Consider the following 12,321-nt stretch of genomic DNA (forward strand, 5'->3'; position numbering starts at 1 on the left):
CATTGGGTATACAGTGATGAGGTAGAATACACATAAGCCCTATCCTCAGAAATATCATTATCTAGTAAATGAGACCCATATTAATCAGATAACCATACATGTATTACTACAAATGTGATAAGTGCTAGAAAGAAAACACACAGTATCTCAGGAGAGGGAATACAATGGACCCTGATCTAATCTAATTATTACATGTTACTTAATCAGATCCAGTACTAATGCTAAAAAACTTTAACCAAAAGCGGGAAGCATCAGAAATATACTAATTTCATTTCATCATTTTTGTTCTCCTTCCTTTCCTATGATTTCCAATGAAATCATAGTCTGCCATTGCTTGTTAGATTTAGAGGTTACTTTAACTCATTCTGACCACTTGGGAACCATTTAGAAAATGTATACTATTAGTCTTACATATACATACACACATACACACACACACACACAGAAAGAAAAAACACAAAAATGCCACAAGCCATTGTCTCTGAATAATAGGATTATGAATAGGTATATTAGAGCATTTTATATTAATTATAATTATATTAAAGCATTTTAAAATGTATATGCCAGACATATGACAGTCAATGCCACATAGCAAATCTATTATATTTAATGTGCTTCATGTGCTTACAAATGCATGAGGGAATTTAAAAAACAATGGCTACTATGCATTTGTTTCCTACAGTCCAGCACAGAGCTGAGGTCTTCACACCCCACATTTTATTTAACCCTCTTTAATTAATGGCTCAGAGAAAAGTGACTTGCCCTTGGTCACAAAGATAGGGAGTAGAGAGTTGGAAATCAGACTCCAGTCTTCCTGAAGCCAGAGCCCATGCCCTTCACACTATGCCCCTCTGTTTCTTCCCTGGGTGTTATGCCCTTTCAAAGGAAAGACTGAGTGAGAAGCTGTAAGGCTAGCCAGGGAGTCCAGAAAGACTCATATCTAGTAGGCAATTAATAATGTTTAGATTTTAATTTAATTTAGAAAAAGAAGTGAACTAATTTACCTAACTCCCTCACCTGCCCTTCTCCTTGATCAAGAGTCACATCTGTCTAGAGAATACACAAAGGCAATCTCCTCTAAGAACCTTTACCCTCTAGTTGGAATTAATCTTTTCCAATCCCACATTCCCATAGAGAGGCGGATTTCCTGTGAAGATAATGAAATTTAAGCTACAGGGACCCGCACTTGCAATTCTCCTACTAAAAGAGCCACAGGCATTTTGTATTTTTAATTTTTAATTATTTTTCTTAAAGAGGACCCCCTAACTGTATAAGCTTTGAGCCCTCCATGAAACCTGGATCTACCCCTACTCCCAATAGAAAACTGCTAAAATTGTTCTTACAGCATTTTTCTTAGAATGCTTTGTACTCAAGTTATTCATGTATAAAAGTTTTAGTTACTGAAATTCGAGCTACTTGGAGGTAGGCGTGAGGTAGCTTTTATCTTTGAATCCCCCACAATACCTGCCTTTAGATATGCTAGGTACTTGTTCAGCAAATGTGGGTTGTTGTTGTTTTTATGAAATACCATAGAATTTCCTTGCAAGAAAGCAAGCTAGAATTGGGGAGATGGCCCATGACCATGAAACAACATACACAGAGGCTGTATAACAAACAGCATCTAGGGGCACAGGCTCTGGAGCTGTACTTGCTAGGTTCTATTCCTGTGTCTCCCATTTTTGGGCTGTGTGTCATTAAACAAGTTACTTAATTAAGCTATCTAGGCATCCACTTCCTCAGCAGTAAAATAAGGCTCATAACAGTACCAAACTCAGGGTTGTTGTGAGGTTTAAATGGGACAATATAAGTAAAACACTTTTGAACAGGAAATTTTTTATTCATTTCTCACTGACTTAGTACATATTGAGAGAGGAGTTTCTGATTCTCACCCGAAGCCCTCAACTTTCTCTTCTCCACACTAGCCCCACATCTCCTACCTATATCCACCCAGATTCATTCAAACCTAGCCCTCTTAATAATGACCCTCCATTGCTGAGCTGGGAAGTAAAGGCAGAGACTGAAAGCATGAAACCCAGTTCTGTCTTTGCTGGTAGTCTAAATATGAGCTGATGGAGGTTGGAATGAAAATCAGAGACAGAACTACAAGGCATCAGCATGTGATCAATGAGACCCAGAGATGGAATGTAGAAAAAAGATGTGAGGAAGTATAAAGGAAGATACAAGACCTGATGACTGAAAGCTGGAATGAGAGAAAAGGAGGAGTACAGGTGTGTACCCAGCCCCTGGAGGCATCCCACAGTCAATAGAAGGAAAGGTCTTTTAAATGTCTATGTTATTACTTCCAGCTTAGAGGAAAATTGTTTTTTCCTCCACTCTACTGACAGAATTCAAATCTCTCAAACAAATGCTTCATTACTCTGATATCAGGTATTGCAGCTCAGTGAGATAGAAAGAGAAGGAGGAACATATGTTTTCAGAAAATAAACAAATCCCAGTGTGGGAGGGGTGGGAAGAAATCACTCTAGGTAAAAGTGGTATTTTTCCTGGAAGTGTTTAGAGGGAAGGGACAATGTCCTTTAATTTACTTTCTTGGGATAACTAGTGAGAAGGTAGGCAGGGATGATAGCAGTTGCAGGTTGTGAGTTCTAAGTCCCATTGAATCAAGTGGCATGGGCTGGGGTAAAGAGTTCATCTGCATTATCTCTGTACCTCATATTGGCCCCAGAACAGTCTCTGTTGCACACTGAGTCATTTTTCCAAACCCTTTTTATTAAACAGTTTTCAGTCTAATGACTGACTTTTCTAAATCAATAGGGAGCACAGGAAAGGTTTACAACTCCCCAGTCTCTAGCTCTGCTAAAACCACAGAATTTTGAAACTGAATTGAATCCAAAAGTTCTTAGTTTATAACTGAAATGACTTTAAACACCCAGTTTCCAATTGTTTTCCCAATAGCACTAATAGTTAAACAATCACATTTTTTTTAAAAACTTTGTAACCAAAATATCTGAGTCAGGGCCACAAAAGTACCCTAACTAAAGCCAGTATCTTCTAGGATCTGATGAGAAACTCACCCTTTTATAATGGGATTACTAGAGCTTTGCTTATACAGATGAGTGATTTGATTAATAATTTACATTTTCAAGGATATATAACCTCACTCATGGTTATGGTTTGCATTCCTAAAATTCTTCTATTCAGTTTAATGTTATTATATTTAGCCCTGGTAAATGAATTAAATTCTTAATTATGTATCAATGTAATTATTCTCTCCCATATATTCTTTTCTAAGAAGAAAAGGTTGTGACAGAATGGTGAGCAGTTTGAGTCAGGGACTCAGAGCTGGAGCATGGGCAGGGGAACTGTCAAACTAGTCAAAGGGAAAAAATTGTGAAATGGAAAAAAAAAATTGCTCAGTACTCACTTAGAAACCCCACTACATTATAAAAACTAAATTAACAAAGGATTGAATCTCAAAAAAAACATGTTTATCAACATTCAGGCAATTATTTAGTTATATATTAACTATGAAGGAAAAACGCTTTGTTTGAATAATATCCCTAAACAGTTATTTCAAGCAGAAATGACTGGAGAAATTGCTCTCAGCTGATGGAAAAGGGTGTTCAAACCAAGGTCAATTTTATTTAAGGTGAGTGGGAGAGACAGGATCTGACAGAAAGAAAAAAGTGTATGAACTGTCAAGAGTAGATGGAAATGGAAAAATAGGGAGGGGAGAAACAGAAGAAGCACAGAAACATTATCCCCCTCCCCATTCAGAGATTTTTTTCATCTCCTCCACAGAAAGCAAGTAGAAGAAAACCTTCCAACACTCAGTGAAGCTCAACTGAAGATCTCTACATTTCGACTCCTCTTTTCCTTCTCTCTACCCTGATAGTATGGACCAGAAAATGTAATTAAAATACAGCCTGAGCACAACTCCTTTCTGATGTAACTCCTTGTTTGTGTGTAAAATATACCAGACAGGATCCAGAAGAGCAGCTGAAAAAGAATTTGACCTGGCACTATTGACATTTCAAATAGCACAGCTTTACATCCAAGAATGCACAATATAAACCCCCTTTTCAAAGGGTCCTTTGCCTCAGTGCTCTCCCACCTGTGCACTGTTTGAATATCATCTGTATGTGGCAAGAGTTGTTGAATTACATCATGAACTCCAGCTTTGTTTGAGTTAATGTCTGTGACAGTAATGCCTCATTTATCTGGCACCACTGGGTTGAAACAGTCTACACAAATGAGCTGTCTAGATAATAATGCATGTATACTGTGTTTTATAGTTTTCAAGACACTTTCACATACATTAGTTCTAGTCTGTGAGGTAAACAAGACTATCATTATCATCCCCATTTTGCAGATAAGAAAACTGAGACTATTCACATCTAAATAATGACTCAAAGCCATAAAGCTTATAAATACAGAATGAGAATTATAACTTAGATTTTCTGACTCCAAATCCAATGTTTCTTTCAATGCCTTTAAGCAACAAAAAATTATTTTAGCCATTTAAAATGGAGATATTAAGAAAAAATGAAAATATTTTTATCTTTCCTTATTGATTCACAAACATCACTATGAATACCAGTTGTTGGATCAACTATAATACAGGGTCTACTGAGGCATGTAGAGATAGATCCCTCTACTAAAAGCCCTCAATTGCCACATTCAGTGAGTTCTTGAGTCCGCCACCCTTACTGTCACTCGTAACTTCTTGCTAGTTATACGTACCTCCCTCTAGCAGTTATTTTATAACCCTTCTATTTAACTACTTATTTACTACTAGATAGAAAACTAGAAAATCAAACTTGTAAAGACTATGCACAAATTTAGAACATTAGTAGCCTCTGAACAAGGTCCCAAGGAGCTCTCAGATGAATCAACTGAATAACCGTGAGCTCCTTAGCATTTAGGTGCACAGGTATGGTTTCTGCTTAACCACTATTTCACCTCTCTGATGATGAGAGTTCAAGGTGTAGGGTAGGCAACTTCCAGAAAAGCAAAGTGTTACTGCATTCTAAAGGGTTTATTCTCACTCAAAGTCAGTGGCATCTTGGGGAAGACTGGAATCATCCAACATACAGAAAAAACTAGACATACCCCAAATATTTCCAGATAGCACAAAGTTAAAAGCTATCATAAAATTCTACAAAGAAAACAGAACTCAATGCTTGAAGATATAGAAGTGGTAAAAATGCAATGAAAAATTCAGAATTTGGTTCCATTTTCCTTCTCAAGGACCACAAATCCTACAACTTCTTAATTTTATTTAACTTCAAGCACACTGAGAACAAGGAAAATATTGTCACATGATGGCTTGAAAGAAGCTGTGGCATCAATGACTTTCTTCATCTGTAAAATGGAAATAATTGCCCTACCAGTTTGGTTCAGTGGATAGAGCGTCAGCCTGCGGACTGAAAGGTCCCAGGTTCGATTCTGGCCAGGGGCATGTACCTTGGTTGTGGGCACATCCCCAGTAGGAGGTGTGCAGGAGGCAGGTGATCGATGTTTCTCTCTCATTGATGTTTCTAACTCTCTATCCCCTCTCCCCTCCCCTCTGTAAAAAATCAATAAAATATATATTTTTTAAAATGGAGATAATTATCATATGAACCTCTTAGGGCTTCTGGGAAAATTAAATGAGGTAATTATGTAAAAGTAAATATCATATAGTAGGCACTTAATAAATTGCCACTGATATTATCATTATCATCATAATTATTATTAGGTAGGGGAGAAAAAAAAGAAAAGAAAACCTACTTTTAGCAGAGTTTTTCAAAAAGAATTAATTAAGCAGAAACAAAAAACGACTGTGCTGCCCCATTTTACTAAGTACATCTAAGTAAATTAAATTTAGGAAACGAGGCAATGCAAAGATTGAAAATAAAGTACAACTTTCTTTAATGCTTCAATCATTGTGAAAACAACATTAGCAATACAGCACTCCAACCACTGTAGCAAAGAGCCCCAGGCTCATTTATGAGGGCAAAGGCTTCCTGCAAATGAAGACATAAAATCCAAATCAAGGCGATAAGGATTGCTCGAGGAACCGTGCACATATTTGCAGAGAGCACTCACTGCTTAAATACCCCCAAAGTGGAATCCTAAATAGATTGTGGATCTAGGCCAAATTCAGGATGAGCTTTCTTCAACTTCATGTGGTGGAGAGAATAGCTCACATCTGATTTCATATGCATGAAGTATTGGAGCAATTTTCTCAATAATTTGATCTACCAGAGTCTTGGGGAGGAAATATATTTTAGGAAAAAAATAACTGTAGCGCCCCCCCCCCCAATTTATCATCTTGTAGAGGTCTCTGATTTTAGTTTTGTCTTCCCCAATGTTTGTCATACAAAGGATTGTGGGGGCAATGTCTCTACAAATATGACATCATTGTATTGAGGTCTGGCATCAGAATCTATCTTTTTCCTATGGAGTTTATTTTTTTCTAAAAGTGAAGCAGTGAGCCCTGACTGGTTTGGCTTAGTGAATAGAGCGTTGGCCTGCGGACTGAATGGTCCCGGGTTCGATTCCAGTCAAGGACATGTACTGGTTGTGGGCACATCCCCAGTGGGGGGTATGCAGGAGGCAGCTGATCGATGTTTCTCTCATTGATGTTTCTAACTCTCTGTCCCTCTCCCTTCCTCTCTGTAAAAAAAACAAAATATATTTTAAAAAAATAAAATAAACGTGAAGCAGTGAAAGAGAATGAAACAAGATAAAGAATAAGTACATAGCATAGTGACAAGGAAGAAGGCAACACAATGAGCTCAGACACCATCTAGTTGTCTCCGTGTGGCCTTCTGTCTGTCCACACAATTTGAATAATTTAAAATGATTTTAAAAATATATGTACCGTGTGTGTGTGTGTGTGTGTGTGTGTGTGAGAGAGAGAGAGAGAGAGAGAGAGAGAGAGAGGGAGAAATACAACTAGTAGGTGCTGCCCCCCATTTCCACCATCTGTTTACATGACTAATGTTCAAAATCCATGCAATAGCAGCCATATCTATAAATTAATCCAATCAAAATCTTATAAGAACTTCCTTTCTTACCTAGTCTTGTGCTGTTCCAGGCCTAGAAAACAATGTGTAAAATGCAGGACTGGACAGAGATGCTTACACCCAAAGCCTTCAGATGGAAAGTCATGTCAACTACTCTGCATGCTAGAATACCAGTGTGATCACTCTATCAAACCCCTCCAGGAAGGCAATAGTAGTAAGATATCTGTGGGCCTGGTTATTCTTGGAATTAAGCAAATCATAAATACTCCATTCTGAAAAAGCGCCTTAACACCCCAAAGAGTAAGATTCACCTCTCTTCTTGAACCCAATTCTCATGTCACATCACTCCTTATCACCCCCATTTTCAGCCAGCAGATCAGCTCCAAAGCCAATCTAAGAAGTACATGTATTTTTTAAAATCACCTTAAATTATTCATTCTATTGCCAAATTTTTAGTCTCAACAAATTCTTCACAAGAGTCTGACTGCTAAATCGGTTAAAAAATACTTCAAGCTGATATATTGTACTTCATATAATCAACCCAACATCCCTTGAAGTTTTGACCCAAGAAACTGTTGTGAATGTATGCTTTATTAGCTAATTTGAATAATTTTCTAAGCTAATTCTAAGAATTTCATTATAACATACAAAATAAGCTATAATCAACCTACCCTACAATTCAAAGAGGTTAATTTTAATAAACGTACCATAAATCTAAAGATTTGGAATATCAAGTACTCAGAATTATTATTTTTTCTATACAACCCCAATTCTTTCTTTGTGGGGCAAGAAAAAGGCAGCTGATTGCATCTGCTTAAGAAAAACTAAAAGAAAGCTCCAATATCCATAATTAATTTTCCCTCAGAGGAGACAGTATACTGAGGTTGTTAAAAGTATAGACTTTGAAAACCAAGCTGCCTGGTTGATTTCAAATCCTGCTTTCACCTCTTATTAGTTGTGTGACCTTGGGCAAGTTACTTAGCCATTCTGTGCCTTGGATTTTTATCCATAAAATGGAGATAATAATAACAATAATAATAATACTTCCATTACAGGTTTATTTTGAGGATTAAATGAATTAATGTATGTAAAGCACTTATAAGATTACCTAGCATATAATGGTATATACATGCTTGCTATTACCAATACTGTCACCCCTATCGTTATCATCCCTAGATGGGTCTTTGAATCAAAGCAGGTTCTCCCCATCCTGCCACTCCTACAAGTTAGCAAAGAGAAATGCAATTTTCTACACATCTAGCAATGCCACAACAGATTATTTTACAGTCTTACACAGGTATAGTAAGAACTGAAACTTACAAGAGAGAAGTGAAAACCACTCACACAAATGAGAAAATGTAGAGCCATCAAACCAGTTTCCCTCTTTTAAATGGAAATGGTCCCAGTGGTCAGAAGGAGTTTGTGTATGTTTCAGAACTATCTAACTCATGCCTGGAGAAAACTAGTATTTAAGAAAATTATTTTTGTTCTTTAAGCAAGTCTTACAGGGTTTTTGAAAGAAAATATCATTTACTCTTTCTAAAAGGATTTATAACCTTTTACAAACAGATAAACAGTATGTCCTTGGATTTTTGAGAATACTCACCTTTCCATAGATTGGAATGAAACTTCTTTAAAAAACGTGTTTTCCTTAAACAGAATTTCTTACTGGGAGGTTTTTATATCAAATATTAATGCTATAATGGTAATTTATAAATTATATTTAGCTTTTGAAAGCCAAGTACCCACATAATGATACCTCTGAGCACATTTAAAATAATCCCCAGAACTCACCTTGGAAAACTGCAGCATTCTGAATAATTAGGAACTTGAGCTCCATACTTGCAGACTGAAGCAGTTGTTCCATGTTCAATCGTGCTGTTAGTTGGTATTTTTCTTCCATCTTCCTTGAGCAGCATGTTGGGCCCTTGGGGAGACATACTTGCAAATCTGATCCTGAAACAAACAAGTTTTTCATGTTTCAGTAAGCAGAATATCACATACACACACTCACACACAGAAAAGAGGCAAAGAAGCCAAAACAATGCATTTCTTTTAAAATACAGTAAAACGTTGATTATTCAAAATTAGTGTTTATCTTAACTAATCCCTTTCTCCCCATTATCCTTATGACTGATTCTTTTTGAATAACTATTAGAATTAATTGCCTACATTTGACTCATAAATTCTGCATAAGTTAATTTATAGCACCAAGTATACACCATTGAACACCAATATTTAATGTCTGTTAAAAGATTAATCTACACCCCTACAATTTATTTTTCCTGATTATAATTTACAAATGAGAACATAACCAAGAAGTAAGTTTCAAAATTCCAGTTATGATTTCCTAATGAAATGTATGTCTGGTCAACCCAATGTTGCTTTTTTTTGGGGGGTGGGGGTGGGGATAAATGAATAAAACAGCAGTTTCATACCAAAGCTTTGTTGGTGTTATTATTTTAACTAAATATCCCAAGAAACTAGAAACACCAATCAGAAAGGATATTCGCACCCCTGTGTTCATAGCAGCACAAAATTCACCATAGCTAAGATTTGGAAACAGCCTAAGTGCCCATCAGCAGATGAGTGGATTAAAAACTTGTGGTACATCTACACAATGGAATACTACGCTGCTGTAAAAAAAGAAGGAATTCTTACCATTTGCAACAGCACAGATGGAACTGGAGAGCATTATGCTAAGTGAAATAAGCCAGTCAGAGAAATATAAATGTCACATGATCTGACTCATTTATGGAATATAATGAACAACATAAACTGAAGAACAAAAACAGATCCAGAGACAGAGCAGCATCTATCAGACCATCAAACCTCAGAGGGTAGGTAGGGGAGGGCGGGGGTAAGGGGGAGAGATCAACCAAAGGACTTGTATGTGTGCATATAAGCCTAACCAGTGGACACAGACACCAGGGGGATAAGGACACATATGTAATACCTTAATCAATAAAGAAATTTTTTAAAAAAAGAAATCCTATAGCAAAAAAAATAAAATAAAATAAAATCCGAGGCAAGATTCACAGAGGAAACACCCAGAGTACAATATTAACATTCAGGCAGTCACCAAATTCCTTGGGACAAAATTTTAGTTCTATCACAAATGCAGAACTCTTGTTCCTTTGAACTCCTGAGCTATTTCACTACTACCTCCATTATGATGCAGAATGCTTTTTATTTTTGCATTTCCATAAAGATTTGCCAAATCAGAAACTATTCTGAGTCTTCATCCAATGTGACAATTATCCTATCTAATAATAGACAAAGATGGTAATTGACCATACCTTCGCTACGCCTCCCATCGGCTAATCAGTGTGATATGCAAATTAGCTGAAACAAAGATGGCGGCTAATTTGCATACTGCAGGCAGGGCGGGACAGCGCAAGCCGCCATCCAGGCCCCGTGTGCAGCCCCGCCCCCATCCGGGACCCCCATGTGCTGCCTAAGCCACGCCCCCAGCCAGGACCCCTGTGTGCAGCTTAAGTCCTGCACCCATCCGGGACCCCCATGTGCCACCTAAGCCCCGCCACCAGCCGGGACCTCATGGCAATCCGAGAGCAGGAAAGTGCTACCCCCAAGGTCGCTGTGGCGATCCAGCGATCGGTGAACAGGAAAGTGCGGCCTGTAGGCAGCACCCAGCAAGGCCTGCTCCTCGGTCGCTATACACACACACACACACACACACACACACACTGAGTGGCCAGATTATTATGACCACCTGACATTTGTAGGCAAATTAGCTATAATTTGGCACTGAAGTTGCTAGAGGGCCAGACCATTATAAATAGGGAAGCAGGTTATTTACCATTAGGGTAGAAGTGATTTTTTTTCTGAAGACATGGGTAAACAACACAATTTAACAGCCTAAACAGGCAGTTGGACATCCCTCTCACAATCCAGGACTGCTGGCTCCCAATGGCTCGCCTGCCTGCCAGCCCAATTGCCCCCAACTGCCGTCCCCTGCCGGCCAGATCACCCCCTAACCGCTCCACTGCCAGCCTGATCGATGCATAACAGTTCCCCTGCCAGCCCAATTGCCCTCAACTGCCCTCCCCTGCTGGCCCGGTTGCCCCTAACTGTCCTCACCTGCCAGCCTGGTCACCCCTAACTGCCCTCCCTGACAGGCCATCTTGTGGTGGCCATCTTGTGGCCACATGGGGGCAGCCATATTATGTGTTGAGTGATGGTCCATTTGCATACTGGTCATGACTGATTAGCATATCAGGACTAATTAGCATATCCCTCTCTTATTGTGTTGGAATAATGGTCAATTTGCATAATGGTCATGACTAATTAGCATATCTGGGCTAATTAGTATATCCCTCTCTTATTATATAGCACAGTGATGGCAAACCTATGACATGCGAACTCATTTTTTTTGTTGATTTTCCTTTGTTAAATGGCATTTAAATATATAAAATAAATATCAAAAATATAAGTCTTTGTTTTACTATGGTTGCAAACATCAAAAAATTTCTATACGTGACATGGCACCAGAGTTGAGTTAGGGTTTTTCAAAATGCTGACATGCCGAGCTCAAAAGGTTCACCATCACTGATATAGGATTACTGTTGACAGTATTACAAATGTCTTTCATTTTCCCAACCTTTGCCCCTCTCCACCCAGCCCCTACCCACTCCCACTCACAGGTCTTCACTACCATATTGTCTGTGTCCATGGGCTATGCATATAAGTATATAAATTCTTTGACTTATCTTGCCTCGTCCTCCCACCCCTACATTGAGCGTGTTAGTCTGTTCCATGCCTCCATACTTCAATGTGACTTTTTATAACATCCTTCACAGTTGACCAATCTCTACTTCTTAAAACACTCTCTTTCTCCCTTGTTTTAATGAATCTACTCCCTTTCCCCCAACACAAACACACATGCAGCTACTGCTATGGCCATTTTTATCTGTCTTTTCTTGCTTCCTCTTCTCCTGCCTATCACTTAAATGTTATTGACCCTCTGCCTCATTCTACATCTCCTTTGGGATGATCTTATTTAAACCCATACAATTGCTAAACTTCCTAATCCAGCCCTCACCTCTTTTGTAAGATCCAAAATCCCACATTTCAACTACTTTATGGGAATCTCAGATTTAGCATGCCCAAAACTGAATTCAATACATCTCATAAACACACACACACACACACACACACACACACACACACACACACAGTTCTATCTTCTGTAACTCTGTTATCTCAGTTAATGATCATCATCTATCAAGTTTCCCAGTGACAGAAATCTTTGTCATTCTCAGCTCTTAACTGGTGACTAAACAAACTTCTTCAGCCATGGAAGTCATCAGCATATGAATTAAAACTG

At 38.2% G+C, this 12,321-nt stretch overlaps 1 protein-coding gene across 1 annotated transcript in view; it reads right to left on the reverse strand.

The window, feature by feature from the left end:
- Positions 1 to 12,321, reverse strand: part of GPC3 (glypican 3) — a 407,972-nt gene that overhangs the window by 358,540 nt on the left and 37,111 nt on the right. The window contains exon 2 of the mRNA XM_081081149.1: positions 8,769 to 8,930. Coding sequence (XP_080937275.1) covers positions 8,769 to 8,930 — 162 coding nt within the window. The remainder of the gene's footprint in view (positions 1 to 8,768; positions 8,931 to 12,321) is intronic.

This window comes from Myotis nattereri (assembly GCF_964212035.1).
Source record: "Myotis nattereri genome assembly, chromosome: X".
NCBI lineage: Eukaryota > Metazoa > Chordata > Mammalia > Chiroptera > Vespertilionidae > Myotis > Myotis nattereri.